The sequence below is a fragment of the Alexandromys fortis genome, unplaced genomic scaffold (genome assembly GCF_014885135.2).
Source record: "Alexandromys fortis isolate MF-2015 unplaced genomic scaffold, M_Fortis_MF-2015_v1.1 scaffold_56, whole genome shotgun sequence".
NCBI classification, from domain to species: Eukaryota; Metazoa; Chordata; class Mammalia; order Rodentia; family Cricetidae; genus Alexandromys; species Alexandromys fortis.
Genome location: NW_026067935.1, coordinates 10,755,228 through 10,775,917, shown reverse-complemented (window position 1 = coordinate 10,775,917; position 20,690 = coordinate 10,755,228). Strand labels below are relative to the sequence as shown.

At 46.0% G+C, this 20,690-nt stretch overlaps 1 protein-coding gene across 5 annotated transcripts in view; it reads right to left on the bottom strand.

Moving 5' to 3' along the window:
- Abcc5 (ATP binding cassette subfamily C member 5) overlaps positions 1-17,007 on the bottom strand; it is a 92,710-nt gene extending 75,703 nt beyond the window's left edge. For 3 of the 5 annotated variants that reach the window (XM_050146304.1, XM_050146307.1, XM_050146309.1), the window contains exons 1-2: positions 16,256-16,374; positions 11,242-11,421 (exon numbers count right to left, since the gene is read on the bottom strand). In XM_050146304.1, coding sequence (XP_050002261.1) covers positions 11,242-11,421; positions 16,256-16,315 — 240 coding nt within the window. In that variant the 5' untranslated portion in view covers positions 16,316-16,374. Of the gene's footprint in view, positions 1-11,241; positions 11,422-16,255; positions 16,375-16,449; positions 16,585-16,852 lie in introns of those variants that run through there. The other 2 variants (XM_050146305.1, XM_050146306.1) reach the window with 2 other exon arrangements.
- Between the last annotated feature and the right edge of the window lie 3,683 nt (positions 17,008-20,690).

Here is a 20,690-nt window from a genome sequence, read left to right as displayed (position 1 = left end):
GGGAGAGAGAGAGAGAGAGAGAGAGAGAGAGAGAGAGAGAGAGAGAGAGAGAAAGAGAGAGAGAGAGACTGGCCTGTGTGGAATTTAAAACCTCAAAGTCTATCCCAGTGATACACTCTGTCTTAGAGTTTTCTTGCTGTGAGTTTTCTTACTATAACCATGGCAACTCTTACACAGAAAACATTTCATTGGGGTGGACTTTACAGCTGAGAGGTTTAATCCATTACCTTTAAGGCGGGAAGCATGGTAGCATGCAAGAAGACATGGTGCTGGAGAGGGAGCTGGGAATTCTGTATCTGAATCCACAGGCAGCAGGAAGACAGAGCCCCTGGGCCTGGCTTGAACATATGAGATCTCAAAGCCCACCCCCAGTGACACACTTCCTCCAACAAGGCCATTTTCTTCAAACCACCACACACCTCTTCTTATAAGGCCATACTTTCTGATCCTTCCTTAACAGTTCACTAGTTGGGGGCCAAACATTCAAATTTATGAACCTATGGAGCCATTCTCATTCAAACTACCACAAAGCTTGTGGTCCATCATCTAGGGAAGTCATGACAGGAGCTCGAGGAAGGAACCTGGAGGGAAAAACTGATGCAGAGGCCATAGGAGTGCTGCTTACAGCTTTGCTCCTCATGATTTTCCCAGCCTGCTTTCTTATAGCACCCAGGACTAACCAGCCCGGGCATGCATTGCCCACTGTGAGCTGGGCCCTCCCACATTCATCATTAATCAAGAGAATGGGCCACAGGCTTGCTCATAGTACAATATGGTGGAGGCATCTTCTCAGTTGCGGCTCCCTCTTCCCAAATGACTCTAGCTTATGGACATAAGATTAACAGCACAGTGTATCATCCACTAGTACTAAGAAGAAACTGAAACTGTTTCACTCTCGTAACTATGATATTTGAGACTATTCCTGAAGAGGGGAAGAAAACTTGACAATTCTGATGTGCACAACCCATTACCTTCATTTTCTTCACTAGTCTTTGGCTAAGAGTAATTATAAAATACCTACTGATGGTCTTTTTTAACCTATTAATAGAAAAGCAAAGGACCCAACAATTTTTTTTGATCCGACAATATTTTAAAATGCAGATTGCACAGGTTTTGTTTCTTTGATCACATTTAATGACTATGTTCCATTCTTTCAGAGTTATGCTATTTCCTGTACAGACAGGTACCAAACTCAAAGAAACTTTGAAAACTTCAAAGGGAGTTGCCTGTTTCCTGTAGGTTTTCTAAGTGCCATGATGGCATCAGTCATGTGACTAGATGGCTAGGGTTTTAGAATGTGCACTTCTTGCAATCTGTCCTGACAAAGGCAAACCATCATGGTTGAGATGACACTAATCCTCAATATCCTACGTAATAATAAGACATGAATAGGGAGTCCTATAGTAAAGGAATAGAAAGGATTTTTTATCTAAAAATCAAAATTTGCCACTGTTGCCTCACTTCTGTGTTACTCTTCCACAAACACTTGCCAAAGGGTCAGCCATGCCGTGTTACTAGGTACTGTCCATGTCAGACAAGGAAAATGTGATGCAAGAGCCACTCCTCTGAAGGAAGGACGCACGGTCCTGCAGCTGGGATCCACTCCTCTGAAGGAAACATGGTCTTGCTATGTTCAGGCACCTAGGAATCTCAGAGAGAGATTTCTTCCAAACAAGAAGCACCAGATGTTTAGATTCTAGAAAGAACTTTGGAATGCTAACATGAAAAGAAAGAAGGGGGGAATGGAAGGGAGGGAGGGAAGGAGGGAGGAAGGGAAGGAGGGAGGGAGGGAGGGAGGGAGGGAGGGAGGGAGGGTGTCTGGAAGGCTACCCGTCTACTCGAGTTGGCACATAGAACTCGGCCTGTTACTGAAATGTCAAGGGTTGCCTCACAAGCAGTATGGTCAGCATCCAATGCTGTATGATAAATCACTTTATAGAGATTTTTGCCCATTACACTTCTCCTTAGAGTCTCTTATAATTAACAGTTGTGCTGGCTAGAGTCATTCTGGAAGGGGAACCTCACATAAAAATGCCTCCACCACACTGTTCCGTGCGTAAGCCAGTGGAGCATTTTCTTGACTCATGACTGATGTGGTGGGCCCGACCACAAGGTGGTGCCACCCTGAGCTGGTGGTCCTAGATGGTATAAGAAAGCAGGTTGAGCAAGCCAGTAAGCATGCATACTGGGAAGAAGAAATCAGGTCAGTCACACTGCCATGCCCACCTATCGGTGCAAGTCACAAATAAGGGCAAACACATAAGCCAAAGAATGAACGTGGTATTGGCATGGTAAAAAGGTATTTGCTGCAGACTGTAAACTGGAATTGCCCCATAATGAGGAAGAACTTCTAAGTTGTTGTGTAACCTTGATTCAAAGCAAATCAAAGTTCCTGTCACACCATGTGGGGGGGTCTCGATTTCAACTTGTTAATACCACGATTAAGTTTCAAAGGATTAAACTGCAAATGAATCACAGGATGAGGAACTACTTGGAGCTCAGTGGTTAAGAAAGTGGTTCTCAGCCTTCCTAATGCTGCAACCCTTTAACACAGTTCCTCATGCTGTGGTGGCCCCGACCAACCACACGATTATTTTCGTTGCTGCTTCATTAACAGTAATTTTGCTAGTTCTGAACGGTAATGTAAATATCTGATATGCAGGATATCTGATATTCAACCCTTGTGAGAGTCAATAACTACTGACATAGGGATTGAGAACTCCCTTTATTCCATGAGATTTGGGGGTTTCCAGGGCAGTTAAACCAGGAGGTTTTAAAATTCCATCGATACCTGCATTCCACTTTGCGGAGACTGATTGGTGTATCGAGAACAGGGCCCTATTACTCCTTTTAACATTCTTCAAGTAACTTTAATATGTAGTTTCACTTGAAAACTACTAATTGAGATACTAAAACTTGCAAATGTTGTTCTTTTCTTTTAAAAGATTTATTTATTATGTATACAGTGTTCTACCTGCATGTATACTTGCATGCCAGAAGAGGGCACCAGATCTCATTATAGATGGTTGCCAGCCACCATGTGGTTGCTGGGAACTGAACTCAGGTCCTGTGCTCTTAACCTCAGTCATCTCTCTATCCGTGTAGATGTTGGTCTTGCTGAAAACTCCTTCAGGATTTTCAGTTTTTACATTTGGAAAACAGACACAACACTAAAATAGAACTTCCTTCATGTAGAAGCCAGGGTCAAGCGCAGGTTCCTCAGGACCCACAGTTGGACAATCAGCCCAGGGATTCTCCCGTCTGTCTCCCTCGCTGCTGCTATACCTGGCTTTTCACATGGGTACTGGGAATCAAATTCGGATCCTCACACTTGCAAGACAGGCACTTTACCCGCTGAGCTATCGCCCCAGCCAGTTTTTTTTTTAAGCCAATATTTATTTTGTTTTTACTCACATAAATTTCTTTTTTTTTAATTGAGAAAAGGTAAAGAAAAAAAAGTTTCCGCCTCCTCCCAGCCTCCCATTTCCCTCCCCCTCCTCCCACCCTTCTTCCCCTCCCTCCTCTCCTTTCCCCCCCCCCCCCACTCCTCTCCCCCTCCCTCTCCAATTCAAAGAGCAGTCAGGGTTCCCTGCCCTGTGGAAAGTCCAAGGTCCTCCCCCCTCCATCCATGTCTAGGAAGGTGAACATCCAAACTGGCTAGGCTCCCACCAAGCCGGAACATGAAGTAGGATCATCGGCACCCAGATTGTGTACCTACTTCTCAAAACCAAATAGAAGTATTTCTCTGACACAGACTAGCACACAAATCCTTTGGGCAATATTTGCTCCAAAAGCAAACGTATCTTAACGTCGAGTTCAGGGACCACAGTCTATACTGTTGACTTTGACAGGCCATCCAAGCTCCTTCTGATGGTCCCACACACTGGGCCAAACTGTAGGCAGGCAAAATTAACATTTCAAAGAGAAGTTGACAGCTCTGGTCTGAGTCATCCAACTCCAGAAATACCACTTGGAGAATATCACACCACTCCACTCAGGTCTGCTGATAAAGCCTGTTGAGCCACACCCTCAGGGAGGTCTGTCTGGCCTAGACGCCAAGAGCCTGGTAAAGTGCACACATTTGGAAGTGTGTGCTTCAGGCCTTCATGAGTGGACTTTGTCAGTTGTGGTTTTCTATCCTTTCTGCCCAGATCAGGTTGAGTCTTCGAATGACAAATGCAGAAAGTAGTCTGCTTGGTGTCTGAAATAGTTTTTACTGCACAGCCCAGGCTGGCCTCAAACGTGGGATTATCCTTCTACCTCAGCCTTCCAAGTGTGAGGATTAGAGCCCACGTCCAGAATCATGAAAAGAGTCCTGAATCATGAGAGCACAGTAACATCTAAACAGCTAACTCTGTCTTTCAAAACGGAGGAAGGAAAGCTTAGACAAGTTTAATTCTACGAATTAGCAGACTTCAGTGGACCTAAAGAACTGCACGTCATCACATTTGAAGCGTACAGAACCAACCATTGCAAAGGCTTCTGGAGAGACCATTTATCTTACAACTGACACAAGACTGCACTAGCAGAAGCTACCAAATACAGAACCAAGAGCTTACCGAAAAAGTTTCCACTGGCCATTTGTAATTTCCAAGTTACCTTAATAGACAGTGGCGCTTAAAGTTACTTTAAGAAAAGGAAGCTATGCCTGGTGTGGTGGCACACATTTTTCTCTCCCAGCACTCCAGGGGCAGAGGCCACATCTCTCTGAGCTTGAGGCCAGTCTGGTCTATAGAGTGAGTTCCATCTAGGGTTACATAGTGAGACTCTGTCTCAAAAGAGAGAGAGAAAGAGAGAGAGAGAGAGAGAGAGAGAGAGAGAGAGAGAGAGAGAGAGAGAGAGAGAGAGAGAATATCAAGCTCCTTCAAACAGTTTTCTTTTCCTGTGGGACTCAGTGAGCTGTGGATATAGACAATCAATCCCCAAGCAGTTCTCAGCAGCAGCAGCATCACTGTGGCCATCTCTGCCTGGAAGGCTGGGGCCAGCACTGAGACCTGTATCTGATGCAAGGCCAGCTACCTTGTCATTCATTCCCAGCAAGCTTAGGAGACTCTTGAGCTTTGCAGAGCTTACAGATGCTTACAGGGAGGAAATGGGGTAGGGACAGGGGTTCTTATACTCCAGAAAGTGTAAAGTTACTGCAGACCAAAACAGAGAAAAATGCAGAGATATAAAATACTAATTTTCCTGCTGTCCTTCCTAAACTGAGCTGACTCACGGGCAGCAAAAGCAGAACAAAATCACATGCCTTTCACCCATAAAAGCTTTTAGGGTCAAATTCCCTACAACTGTAATGTCATATGAAAGCTTTCTGTTGTCTCGGGGTAGAGAGGAGATTTATTTTTCTGATATAATCTTACATACTTCACACATGTCTATAATGAGCCCCTATTTCTTTATAAATGGCTTAGAGTAATTTCTGTAAGAGATTAGACTTACTTATATCCTTAATCCCTAAATTACAACTTGAACTCACCAAAATTATCTTGAGCAGCTAACTATGGAAACTACAGCCAATGCTAAGAACCTGCGTTGGTGCTAAATGAAGATCCCTGGGTTTTCAGATTCTGACTTTGTGACCTTCCTAGGTAATGCAGAATACTCTGGCTGGGAGGACAGTTCCACCAATGAGAAAAGACAATACAATCATGACGGCATACGAGCCCTGGCTGGCTTCTGGTCATTTCCCACTCTTACCTTTCCTCAGGTCACCCGGACTTTAATCTGCAACCATCTAGAAGAATCACCACACAACCAAAGTTCAGGAAAGCCCCCCCCACACACACACACAGCTTTAGCTTGCTCAGGGAAAATGTACAATGGCAGTCAGAGCCTAGGTATGTCTTCTTAGAACTCTTCTGTCTCCATGGTGGGGAGCATGCAGAGAGAGTTGTCTTGAGACAACAACCACAGGCAGAATGAGAAAGAGCTAACTGGCTGGCTACCAACTGGGGACCATTCTCCTTCAAATCAACAGACTTACTAAATAAATAAAAACATCACATTATAAAATAAAATAAAAGAATCAGTACTGGGGAGGCACAGAGTGCTTGCCTAACGTGTGCAATGCCGCAGGCCGAACACCAGCACCATCAAAGCCACGTCTCAGAGCTCCTGGACTCGCTCGTACTCTCCATGTGCACACATGAACAGACGCCAGAAAGGGCTGTGCTGGAAGAACCGTGCTTCAGGCTAGGGACAATGTGCAGCAGTGGTCCAGAGAAGCCTACAGCTGAGCTCAGACAATGCGAACCAACACTCATGCCTAGACTCAAGGCACTGACTGCGCAGAGGACACCACTAACACGTGAGAGTAAAGGATGTCCGCACAAACTTTATAGTTCTAAAGGGTACAAATTTTGACCCTATTATCTCCTAGTATCTGTAATAAACTAAAGATATTTAAATGTAACTGATTAACAATTTTCCCCGACTATTAAAAAACAATCTGATCACACACAATACCAAGAACTGTGTGAAGGTGAAGGTATCATCAAGGACATATCAGGTCCTCCACAGCGCTGTCCTGCTCCTTTCTGCTGCTGACGTCTGTTTGGCGCTGTGGTCTGCTTTCATGTTAACTGGAGAAGGAAAGTCAGCAGTGGCCAAGAAAGTCTTTTCCGATTAGAAAAACAAGTACATCTGCCTTTTCTTGTGCAGAGAGACTGTTCTTCGTTTCTGATGAGTGCAGGTAGACCAGCAGCTAAGAACTCTGACCCAGAACTGCTCTCTAAGGACCATGCAGACCTGATGCGCACGAAGTTGTAGCAAGAAGCTGTGCTCTGCCCAATCGGCTAGCTGTTCAGGGTTTTGTTTTGCTTTCTTTCTTTTTAAAGTGTATTCTCATCCCTAAAAACATTAATATCATTTCAAGTCTGAAAACTTCTGTCATTACGCTGGCTCTGCCATGAGCATACTGTTGCTGACAAGACTCCAGTGCATGTATTTGGGAAACCATGGCTCTGACTGGAGGTAGCCAAGAAGGCTCGAGATGATATGTGTACTTCTAAAGACACTGAACAGCTATACATACCATCATTATAATGTATTTACAAAAGCAAGTTGAAAAAAACTATGGTTTTACTGCTTAAGTCAAGACTAAGCAGAATTTTTTAAAAGTATTTCTTAAATATTTTAAGCCAAAAATGTTAAGAAAATCAGGAAAATAGCAAATTTAAGAGATTGGGAAACAAGAAAAGAGTTCCTGAAATTTGACAGACTTCCTACCAATCTTCTGTTTAAAAAAAGACTTCCTGACCAACTTAGTAAAGCTGGCTTCATTGGCAGTTCCTCTCATTGGCAGTTCCTCTCATCGACAGAGGAAAAATCCAGCGAAGCCATTGCACACCCTAGCCAATCACTTCAACAAAATGGGGAGGACTGGACATTAGCATCATGGGTTCCAACATTTCCTGTCAAAATCACTCTTCACACTGGATGTTAGCCATCGTTCTTCACACTGGATCTTGTTAGCCATCACTCTTCACACTGGATGTCAGCCATCACTCTTCACACTGGATGTCAGCCATCACTCTTCACACTTGATGTCAGCCATCACTCTTCACACTGGATGTCAGCCATCACTCTTCACACTGGATGTCAGCCATCACTCTTCACACTGGATGTCAGCCATCACTCTTCACACTGGATGTTAGGCACCACTCTTCACACTGGATGTTAGGCACCACTCTTCACACTGGATGTTAGCCATCGCTCTTCACACTGGATGTTAGCCATCGCTCTTCACACTGGATGTTGTTAGCCATCGCTCTTCACACTGGATGTTAGCCATCGCTCTTCACACTGGATGTTGTTAGCCATTACTCTTCACACTGGATGTTAGCCATCGCTCTTCACACTGGATGTTGTTAGCCATCACTCTTCACACTGGATGTTAGCCATCACTCTTCACACTGGATGTCAGCCAAAGGCCCAGGAGTGGTCAAAATCCCTCACTCTCTCTTCTTCCAGTTTTTCTTTTTCTTCCATTTTAAACTTAGTCAATCTCAGACTCCTCGCCAGCCCAGAGGTACCCCTCGACCTCTCCTGTTCCTCCTTCCTCACCTGCATCTGAAAGCAGACCCCAGCTTCTCCCAATGATGCTCCCTCTATTTATTCCCTCTCTTGCCTCTGTCTAGGATTTTTCTAAGTTATTCCAAGACAGAGGAGCAGGAAAGGAAAACAAAAGTGAATTCTCAGAGGCAAGGTGGTGTCACGCACCTCTAATTCCATTATTTAGGAGGCTAAGGCAGGAAGATCAAAAGTTGCATGCCAATCAGGGCTATATGATACTGTTACTCCTAGAGGGACAGAAAAGAGAGCAAGGCCTAGTAAGCACAAGCCAGATACTTGGGAGATAAGTTCCAGGTTCACCTAGTACAGGCTGAAGATGCGGGTAGTACTGGCCTAGCATGCAAGAAATCCTAGGGTCAGTCTCTATACTAGGGCCAAAACAAAAGGAAACCTTAAGATCTCTGTTTTAAGTTCAAGGCCAGTAGTCATTAAGGAAATGCAAACAAAAACCAAACTGAGGCTTCAGAAGCATCTATGGGATTGGCTAAAATAAAAATGACAACCACCCCTAATACGGGTAAGAACACACAGGAAAAGTGGACGACTGCATGTATGTAGTGACCTAAGCACCCTAACAAAGAACACAGCAACTTGTGTGTGTGCCCACAGGTGAACTCACCTGTGCCTGAGGGTGGGAAAGTCGCCCTCTCTCTACTGCATTCATTTATTTACATGCAGTTATAGAAAAATAACAGCAAAAAATCCCTTCCATGCTTTTTTGGTTTCCCCAGTATCAAATCTTGCATAATTTTAGTCCAATATCACAACAGGATTAACATCTCATCTCCCCAACCCAAACTGCTGAACTTTTCATAAATCATTGGGACCAATGTCAATCCTACTAGTGGTTTTCATTATTATTTTTTATATAATTGCATGCAAATTCAGTTATCTCAAAATTAGTGATTTTTAAAATCTCATTCATTTCCAATGGTTTCCTTATGTCCATAAAAAAGGCTTCTTGGCATGGCAAGCAGAAATGTCCCCAGCGCACCCTTTTACACACCCCATGTTATAGACAACTAATCTAAGGGCAGACCACACCGCGCACCACTCCTAAGTCTTCTGTGTGCCATCTCACTTAATCCTACTGCACAAAGGTGCAATGGCACAAGCAGGTAGTTCAAAGTCCAACGCGCCAGGCCCTTTCCAGTTTCTCCATTGCCTCACCACCCCCATCACCCTTCAACGCTCTGCTCCAATGCACCCTTAAAACTTTTCTAGATTTAACTCCTGGACTATTGATGTCCTGACAAGCACTAGACATCCATTCAATAAATGTTTCACTAACACAAGATCTCGATCAGCAGTTCTCAATGTGTGGGTCACGAACCCTTGGGCAAACCTCTAGCTCCAAAAATATTTATGTTATGGCTCATAACTGTACCAAATTACAGTTATGAGGTAGCAACAAAAATAACTTTATAGTTGGGGGTCACCACCGCATAAGGAATTGTATGAAAGGGTGGCAGAATAGGAAGGTTGAGAGGCACTGTACCACATAATAAAGACGCACAGTTATAAAAGTGGCATCAACGAACACTAGATACTGAACGACAACAAGGCAACTTCTACCACAGTGGGGACAAAGAAGACCTTGTGAGTAAGCAGCGACTTTCAACCTCCGAAGAACCAAAGCCACTTCAGGCTGATGAGACACCAGCGTCAGCTCCAAAGCCCACAGCCACCAGCGCTCACATGGCAGAGGCGGCAGAGGCCCGAGAGGCGGCAGAGGCCCGAGAGGCGGCAGAGGCCCGACGGGAATCCATGCAGCAGAGGCCACAGGCGTCCACACGACAGAGGCCTGAGAAGTGTTCACGTGATGAAGACCTTAACAGAAACCGGACCTTTCCAAACCTAGACACCCTTCCAGACCACTGGCGTCTTCTGCCAGTCCAAAAAAGATACAATGCTTTCTTTTTAACCAGGAAAATAAAAAACAATACATCCACTAACTTAAAATGATTATCCTACAGCTATCTAGAAAATTATTCCAACTGCTCTGAAATCTGAGCAAATATCTCCAAACAATTCTTTTGTTCTGCTTCGCTGAGACAAGAGGTGCCTGAGAGTTTTCTGTCAACCTTCAAACTAAAGTGATCTGAGAAGAGGGAACCTCAATTGAGACAAAACCTCCATAAGATCCAGCTATGAGGCATTTTCTTAATTAGTGATCAGTGGGGGAGGGCCCAGCCTATCGTGGGTGGTGCCATCCCTAGGCTGGTGGTCCTGGGTTCTATAAGAAAGTGGGCTGAGCAAGCCATGTGGAGCCAGCTAGTAAGCAGCTCCCTTCAATACCCTCTCCATCAGCTCTGGCCTGAAACTTGCTATGCAGACCAAGGAGAGCCTCCTGCTTCTACCTCTGAGTGCTGGGATTAAAGGCATGAGACACCATGCCTGGCAAAATAATTCCTGTTTTAAGCACAAAAAAAAAAAAAAAAAAAAAAAGCCTGGAGAAAAAACAAACTGTAGCACATGAAAGAAGCCAAATGGGTCCTATTCCCTCTGTCCTCCCCCACCCCGACCTCTTTGTCTTTTTCTTTGTTAAGTAATGGGTACTGAACCCAGCCAGGGCTTTACACATGCCAGGCAAGCATCTATCATTTGGCTACATCATTAATCAAGGAATTTTCAACAAGTGTGAAAATGGAGGTATGAAGAGGAAAAAGAGGCGATCCCGGCATGGGGGCACATGCCTTTAATCTCAGCAGCTTGGGAGACAGAAGCCGACAGATGTCTACAGAAGTTCTACATAGGGAGTTCCAGGCTAACCAGGGTACACAGTGTGACCCTGTCTGTCTATCTGTCTGTCTGGCTCTCTCACACACACACCCCACACATACACACGCTCACACAGGAATGCACACACACACACACACACACACACACACACAATAACACTAAGAAGAAACAGACAAATGAACAGCACAAGACAACTTCTCACTCCATTGAACTGAGTCAGCTCTTTCTTGTGGTGCTGGGGATGGAACCCAGAGCCTCGTGCATGCTAAGTACATTCCAGGTCTAAGGAATCATTAATTCTTAACACTGATATAAAGTCAATACAGAAAAATAAAATTATAAAATATGTATCATATGGAAAAAAAAAAGACATGGTGTAGCCCAACAAGCAGGTAAGGAACGGAGTCTGGGGAGGGAAGAACTAACCGGTCTTGATCTCTGGAACCTGGATTCCTCACGGTCTCTGTGTGGCCCAGCTGCACTGCTTCTCTCCCTGACACTTCTGTACCCAGGGCTGGGGATGATGTACTCCTTCCCCATGTCGATATCCTTCATCTTCACCAAGTGGGTACCAGAGCTCACACTCCTCCTCTCACTGCAGAGTTTCTGAAATCAAAAGCAGACATTTCCTGGTCATGACGAAGCGTACACCAGCGTGCCTTACAGCAGGAAGAAGGGAGAAAGGAACAGATACTTCCTCACCGCCACAGTCACACACATTATTACAGACACTACTTCACTTTTGAAAGGAGAAAGGTTATTGTCAAAAAACAAAAACGACCTAGCCAGGCACAGCGGTGGGTCTCTGAGAGTTCAAGGCCAGACTGCTCTACAAAAGATTTCCAGGACGAAGAAAAAGAGAGAGAGAGAGAGAGAGAGAGAGAGAGAGAGAGAGAGAGAGAGAGAGAGGAGAGAGAGGAGGAGGAAGAAGAAAGGGGGAGGAAAAGAGAAAGAGGAGGAAGAAGAGATAAATTACCTTCTCCCAACTCCTAGGAAAAAATAAACTTAAAAAAAACATAAGCCTAAGCCAGGCGGTGGTGGTGCATGCCTTTAATCCCAGCACTCAGGAGGCAGAGGCGGGTGGATCTCTGTGAGTTCGAGGCCAGCCTGCTCTACAACTAATTCCAGGACAGACTCCAAAGCCACAGAGAAACCCTGTCTTGAAAAACCAAAAACAAACAAACAAAACAACAAAAACCCACAAACCTACTGGTAAATGAATACCTTCTTTGACTGAGAATCTAAGGAATGGAGCCATGAGATGATATGGAAAGGTATTCTGAAAGCCCTTTCAGCTTCTTGCATGTATAAACTCCAGGACCTCTCACCTACCAAATCTGACTAGATGCAACTTACAAAGATACTTACCCTACCAATCATAAATCCCAGCCCTGCATTTCTGTAACTACCTAATGGATGACCTGATGTTATTTTAAAGCTCAGGAGTTACACAGCTAAAATAAAAACAAGAGGGTAACAACTTTAAACACAAATTCCCCATTTAGCATTTAGTTCTCAAGTCAGACAGCAGTAACACTGTACAAGTCTGTGAGCACACCAAAACCACCACCAACACTTGTATACTTGTAAAGGTGAATTCTACAATGCACAAACTATATCTCAATAAAGCTGTCATTAAAAAAACAGTAACAACCCAGCAGTGGAAGCAAGCACCTTTAATCCCAGCACTCAGAGAGGCAGAAGCAGATAGATCTCTGGGAGTTCTAGAGTTCTAGGTCAGCCTGATCTACAGAGTGAGTTCCAGGGCTGCTAAGGCTACATAGAGAGTCCCTGTTTTGAAAAACTATAAAAAAAAAAAAAAAAAAGTAACTTGAAGTCTGTAAGTACAAATTCTAATTAGTCTTAATAATAAAAACCTGGAGTAAGATTTCAGGGTAAATGATGAAACACCAAAGAAGTAAAGCCACTAGAGAGACTTTTACCTCTACCAAATCCTCAGACCAAAGAGGGCAAGATCCTCGAACCCCTAAGTGAATGTCTCAAAGTCTCCTCCCACCTTGTATTCCTCTCTCCACCGCATTATCCCTTCCTGTCTCCACCTCCCTAGTGCTGGGATTAAAGGTGTGAGCCACCACCACCAGGTTCTGTTTCTCTTTGAGACTGAAGCAATCTAGTATAGCTGAGGCTGGCCTTGAACTCATAGAGATCATCAGCCTCTGCCTCCAGAATGCTGGATTAAAGGCGTGTGCCACCACCGCCTGGCCTCTGTGGGTAACTAATGGCTTAGCTATGATCTTCAGGCAAGCTTTATTTGTTAGATCACAAACAAAATATCACCACAAATAACAAATTAAATTTAAATGGGCATGGTGGTGCACACTTTTAATCCCAGCACTCAGGAGGCAGAGTCAGATAGATCTCTGAGTTCCAGATTGCCGGATCTACAGGGCAAGTTCCAGGACAGCCAGGACTACATGGTAAAATCCTGTCTCCAAAAACAAAAACAATATGTGTGTTTATGAATATGTATGTATAATGGATTAATTAAAAATGCTGTGGATCCCCAAGTAGCTGCAGTGGCAGAAATGCTGCAGGTCCCTGGGCAGCAGCAGGTAGAGGGCCATGTGGTGGCAGGCAGGGGGGCAGCGGGTCCTGAGAGCAGCCAGTCCCAGGAAGGGACTGTGCATGAGACCACATCCCAGGTCTCCGAAGGCTGCTGGTCCTGTGGCAGCAGCAGGCAAGAGACGGACGGATAAGCACGCCATGCAGAGTGAGGTTGGATATTTATTTAGTGGGTTATGGAAGTATGGAAGAGAAGGGGAAGAAGGAAAAGAGGGGAGAAGGGAGAGGAGAAGGGAGAGACAGAAGCTGCCCGTGAGTGGGGGGAGAGACTCAGGCTGCAAGCAGGAAGAAAGATCTGCCTGCCTCAGCGGAAGGGGGAGTGGGCGTGGCTTGTCTCTTAAAGAGACAGAACAGATCATTACAGTATGTAGATTACCTTTTTTTTCCTTTTTCTTTTTTAAATGGTTTTGGTTTTTCGAGACAGGGTTTCTGTCTTTAAGACAGGGTGGCTCATGCTGTCCCGCAACTCTCTCTGCAGACCAGGCTGGCCTCGAACTCACAGACTCACCAACTGCCTCCCAGCACAGTTTACATTTTACCTTTTCAAGGTCGCTTCGCTTCTTGCTGAAACCCAGCTCTATAGCTTTGCACCACTGCCTGTCTGGCCAATTCGAGTCAATATTCTGTATCAACTCTGGTCACTTTAAAAAAAAAAAAAGTCTGACACATATTTTATTTACTGTGTGTGTGCATGCGAGAGGGAACTGAACCAAGTGTGTGCAACCAGCACACTGAGATCAAAGGATGGCTTGCAAGAGTCAGTTCTCTCCTGCCATTCTGGTTCTGGAGATGGAGCTCAAGTCCTCAGGTTGGCAACAGGCCAGCTCCCTGGCCCTCTGGCCACTTCTTAAAAACTAAACACATACATGTCCCTCTGTAAGTATGGCCGTGCCACACTGTAGTCCATAAACCCAGCTGTGACGGCCGCTAAGGGGTGTGCCTCTTGGAACACAAAATTTTGACAACTGTAATTTGTTTCTGACACAGAGACTCAAGTAGCCCAGGCTGGCCTCAAATGTTAATTTCTGAAGGATGACCTTGCTCTTCTGGCCTTCCTGCCTCCACATCCCAAGGACTGTGACTGTAAAATTGCATGACTGTCCCCCAGTTTATATGGTGCTGGGGATCAAACCCAGGGCCCTGCACATGTCAGGCAAGCCCTCTGACAACAAAGCTACATCCCAAGCCCCTGTTACTCACTTTTAAATTATCAAAAGAAAATATTTATTGTTCTTGAGATTTAAAAAAAAATTAAACCCCCTTAAATCTCCAAAGAGGGCTGGACTTTTTACTTTTCAGAATTTTGATACAGAAAAGGTGTTTGTTTAAAAATAGCATCTCCAATGAGTGGTGATGATCACGCCTTTAATCCCAGCACTTGGAGGCAGAGGCAGGAGGATCTCAGTGAGTTCAGCCCTGCCTGATCTACAGAGTGAGTTCTACACAGAGAAACCCTGTTTGGGGGTGGAAGGAGACAGCACCTAGTCCAATGACTACACACACTATAAACAAAACCAGCCTACTAAGCAAAAACAGTGCCTATGTCACAGAGGTCCCAGGAAGGCTAAGCTATAAACAGGCCTGGCGTCTGCCAAGGGCCCCGCTGTCATCTGGAAGAGGAAGATTAGTGATACTTTAAAAATAGGCTCAAGGGAGTTAGTGGAGCTTAAGAAGGAGGCGGCCAAGGGAGCCCATTCACGATACCGAACACACCATGAACAGAAAAAGGGTCTCCAGTATCTAAGACCAGGGAGGAGGCAGAACCTGTAGAGTGTAGACACTGTGGTAGCAATGACCCTTTTATGAGAGAAACACCTGTTGGTTGGGAGATAAGACAGGACCGTACTGACCTACCCTGAACTCCCTATCCTTCCACACAAAGCTGATTTCTTTTCAAAAGAAAAAAGAAAAGCAAAGCACAGCTCCGCATATGCAAACACCTGAGTAGCCATAAAATTACTGCTTCTCCACAGTAAACACAAGGAGGACGCCTCTTCTGTGTCTGGGGTGTGACAAGGACAGGCACAGGAGACGGTGGGGCAGCAGGAAGGTGACTGACGGGTTTGGGAAAGAAACAAGGCCTGAATATGAAGCTAGCAACTAAGGAAGGATTGCTACACCGGTTCCCTCTCCAGCCCCAAACACTTCTCACTTCCTTATTTTCTGAACTTTTCCCTTGCAGTTGACCGGAAGTCTTTTTTAAAAAATTAATGTTAACTTGGGCTCAGTGATAAAGCATGTAAGTCAGAGGTTCTGTTCAGTCTCCAGGGATGCCAAAACCAAAGCTAAGGCCCCAAGTATCAGCAAACTAGCAAAACCGGTATGTTTCGGTCTAAGTCGGTACTGTAAAGAGATAAACAAGAATAAACGAAGTGGGGACCCGCACATTAGTGCCCCGACTCAAAACTGACAAGGTTGGGGTCACCTGATCTGCCTTTTGCTTAAAAATTCTCTTTCCACTGATTAAAGGGTATCCATTGGCCCTGCATAAGGATGCCACGGGTTCTGCAGGGGGGGGAGGGGCGTTGCGTAGGACTAGAGAACTGGGAACTAGACAGGCTGGTGTTTCCAAGCGATGTTATCACAACATCCATCAGTAGGCTTCCAGCGCCTCAGGAAGCTCCTTCAGGCCCTGTAGCTACAGCAAGGAAGCTGAAGGATGCCCACTTACCACGCCCCCAGAACCCACCTGTACCTCCAAGCTCCCTCACCTTTGACTTACTCCAGAACCCAGTAAAACCTATCCATGTTTCCCTTCAGAACTCAAACTTCCCCGATCATCCCTGTGCCTATCTGCACTGAGACTTCCCCATCTGTGCGAAAACACACGACCCAGGTGTGATAAACACAAACTCACTAGCAGCTCTGCGTGCCAACAGCAAAAAGGGCACCGATAACTGGAGACCTGGGCTCCCATCCCGGCTCTGCCACGGATTCGCTGTGCTTGCTGATGTCACGTGCATTCACATAGAAGCTCACAAAAAAANAAAAAAAAAAAAAAAAAAAAAAAAAAAAAAAAAAAAAAAAAAAAAACCGAAGACAATGACTTACATCGTAGGTGGCTGGCACTGGGGCCTCAGGTTCCGGGGTGTTGGGGCTTCTCTCTGGCCAACTCCGCCACCCCGGCCCTAGGGCGTTCCCACGCCAGCCGGGGCCTGGCGAGTGCAGGTGCCAAGACTCACCCAGAGCGGACGCAGCTCCCCCTGGTGGCCGCGCTGAGAGCAGAGCCGGCCGTGACCGCCCACCAAACCTCCCCTCCTGCCTTCTAACACCGGGACCCCGGCACAGTCCGCCAAGTCGTCACCCAAGCCCGGGACCGCGCGACACCGGGACGAGGCAGGCCCCGCATCTCCCGCCGGTGTCTTCCCACCACCCACCACGCCCCGGGAAGCCCAAGGGAGAGAGCCCGTGACAGCGCGGACACTGCACAGGAAAGGCGAGAGCCATCACCTACCTGCACACCAACCTCCCCAAGGGAGAGCGGACCGCCCGGGCTCGCACGCGAACATCGGACCCGGAGCAAAACAAGCCTTTATAGCGGCATCGTCCTCCACACTGCGCAAGCGCGCTGCACAAAGCTTGCGCAAGACCGAAGGGAATCGTAGTCCCTTATCCGGCAGCCCCGAGCGCCGCACACCGCAAAGGACTACGTTTCCCAGAAGCACCACTGGTGCCCGGGATGGGATGCAGGCTGCTCACCGTCCCCGCGCGCGTCCCGTGCTGCCCCCATCCCACCTGGCCTCTGACCCGGTCTGGAATCTTCTCTGAAGTCCTGAGTACCTGGGGCTGGACGGGCAGGTCCGGATGGCCGGTGGCGCTGTATTCCCAGGCAACTGGAGATTCAAAGTAAGACACTTCCAAATACATGTGGCCACTCCACGTGCCAGAAAACATCGTGAAGGTCATTGTAGCCAGCTTCTGTCCAACCCCAACTATTAGCTGTGGTGTCCCTTATCATTTCACGTTAGCTGGTGCATGAGTCCCCCGCATTCTACATGGATAGTATCATTAGCTCTCTTCTCTCACCCGTCCATTACACCTGCCGGGCTTCAAAGTAATAAAACGCCAGGAACACAGTTTTCAAAGTGACAAGGGATGTAAAAATGATGTGCTAACTAATGGATTTGTTTTTGTAAATGAAATTGAGGCCCCGGAGGCGTTCGTCATTTTATTTATTTATTTACTTACTTACTTTTTATCTATTTCGGTATTATAAGGACTGCTTGCTGTTGTTGAGTGCCTCCCCACCTTAAAGTGTCAGGGGCTTGTTTCTGGTTATCTATTTAAGGGACTTAAAAAGAAGGCTAATGAGACTGTCCATCTTCATACAACTACTTAGCTAGGGTGAACACTGACGTCGTAAAGCTGGAGTGATCGACAGAGTGTATACCTGACACACAGAAAGAGTAACAGACCAGTTCTTTAGAATTAATAGGCTGGGAACTAGGAGACGGTTCCGTAGTAAGAGTGCTTGCAGATGAAGCATGAGGATGTCCGTTCAAATCCTCTGCACCCAGAAAAAAGCCAAGCATGGCTGGGCATTCACTGTGATCCCAGGACTGTGTGGAACAAAGACAGGATTGCTTGGGCTTGCTGGCTACCAGGCCAGCAACACATTCAGTGAGAACCTGGTTTAAAAGAATAAGAGGACCCCCAAAGCTGTCCTCTAACCTTCCGGGCGTGAATGGGCACTCACGTTTGCACCACACACGTGAACATACACAGATATACACAAATAAAATTACAACCTAGAAAGAGCATGGTATAGTGGCATACCTCTGTCATCCCAGAACTAAGGAAGTGAATACTGGGGCAACTGATGATCCATAGTAAAGAAAATCTCTGTTCAGTAGCAGGTTTAGGCAGATCAAATAGCTGAATGTGCAGAAAACTTTTGGAGAAAATGTGAAATGCCTTTATAAACTCGAGATCAGGAGAGAACTTCTTAAGATAAACAAAAGGGGGAGATAGAGATGGGCATTGTGTTGTGTGGATACTGAGTATCCCTCTCCCCCACAAAGTCTCATGATGCTAGGCAGTGTTCAGAGGTAGGGCTTTGAGGAAGTTGGATCGTGAGGACTCTGACCTAATGAATGGTTTAATCTTGACTGATTCACAATTCCATGGCATTGTTGGGAGCTAGTGAAATATTAGGACTTTGAGCCTTGTTAGAGGAAGCCGGTCACTGGCGGCATGCCTTTGAGGGATGTATGCTCTCGTTGGCCCCTTCATGTCTTGAATGATCTCTGCCAAGATGGTTAGCCTTGTGCCAAGCCCCGGGTAATGAACCCAGCCCACTACGGACCGAAACCTGAGCCAACATAAATACTTCCTCCTTCAGTTTGACCGTTTCTCAGGTATTTGTCACGATAACAAAGGACTGGACATTTCTCACTATTTTAAAATTAGAATATATACAAGATATCATTAAGTGAAAAGATAAGGCACAATTATAACTGATTTTTGTTTGTTCTGTTGAGGCAGACTCTCAGGGATCTGAGGCTGAACTTGCTATGTAGGCAAGGGTAACCGGGGCCTTTTGGTGTCTCTACCTCCCTGCTGGAATTACAGATGATGGACACAACGCGTGGTTTATGACTGTACCATCATGACTCATTTTACACAGAGCTGGGAACTGAGCCCGGGGCTTGGTGCAGAATAGGCAAGCACTCTGCCATCTGACCGACATCCTTGTGAGTGACGATTTTAATGCAAAGAATTTCTATCACCAAATAAGAAAAGGAAAATAATGTAACGCGTTCACAGCAAAGACAGTAGTCACTCAGATTTGAAAAGACATCCAGGCTCACTCATCAGACCAAGGTTAAAATAGCAGTGAGAGCTCATATCACTCTGTAGAACACAAAAGCTGCAGATCCAATACCTTCATAAAAAATGCAAGGCTCCTAAAATTTCTCTGAAATACTTCAAATATTGGTTATTCTTTCTCTTAGGAATGGTGTGCCCTCAAGATGTACCACACAGATGCTAAGGGAGAAGAGCCAGGGGAGGAGGGTTCTGCTGCAGAAGAGGGAACCTTCCCAGACCGTACAGAGTATTTTTCCTTTTGCATCATAGAAAAGGCAACAAAGGCTACTACAATCTACACAGAAGTAGACTCTGCCCACACAGGTGCCCCATAATTATCTGTGTGTGCACCAGTGTGAAAAGGCAACGGTGGCACAGATGTGCATGTAGCAAGTACACCTTAAATTTGAAAACTCAAGTCCCATATGTCCCTACCTCGTTACTTCCCTTAGCAATTACTTGTGACAGCCTGCACCTTATTAATACTGTGAAGAGAAGAAATCTGGCTTGGTTGCCAGATTTGTCACTGATATCACCAAAATAGTTCAGGGACATTCCATGCAGGTGGGGAGGTTTGTGGTGAGGCTGGAAATGTTGCAGGACACTGGAGCAGAGGAGGCAGGGCTCGGTCTGCAGACATTTGGGAAGGTTCGCCCTGGAGCAGACTAAGAATTGAAGGCAAATCCCTGACTCAGCTCACAGCATCAACATCTACCGTTTTATATTCAACTCAACCCCACCCCACCCCCCATCCTCAGCCCCGCTCCCTTGTCCTTGACCCAGGTATGTAGAGCTGCTGTGCTTCTTCCACCACATCCTTCCCTATTCTCTCTCTCTCTCTCTCTCTCTCTCTCTCTCTCTCTCTCTCTCTCTCTCTGGCATTCCTTTTGTAGGTCCCTGCTCTGTACAGGGGTGCCAGTTCCACCCTTGGTTTCCGACTGAGGCCAACATGGAGTGGATACTGGTATGCTTGACAGAACAGTCATGCAGAGTTTGACGTGAACACCTTCCACACACGTGGCAGCTACACCAACCCCATTCACACCAACGTCTCCCTCACTCTGTCTGTACCCTGGACATGTTGGGTCCTAAACCAGCATTGCATTGGTGAGGCACACCGCTCAGTTAGGAAAGGCAGGTCAAAACCACAATACCCATCAAGACGGCTACTATTTCAACACACAAAAGCCAGGTGTGGCACTGCACACCTGCAGCCCCAGCAGAAGCAGGAAGATTGTGTGCTTGACAGCAACCTGGACTGTGAAACCTGCTTCAAATAGAGAAAAGAAAGGCCCACGGATAAAAGGATTTGGTGAGTATGCAGAGAAGTTGGGACTCACGCGTGCTCTTGGTAGAAATGCAAGGGCCACAGACAATAGTATAAGAGAACTTGACAGTTCCTCAGAAACTGTATGTGATGACTTCGACCAGCAACCCCAGCATTCGGGAAATAGAGGCAAGAAGGTTGCTGCAAATTGAAAGCC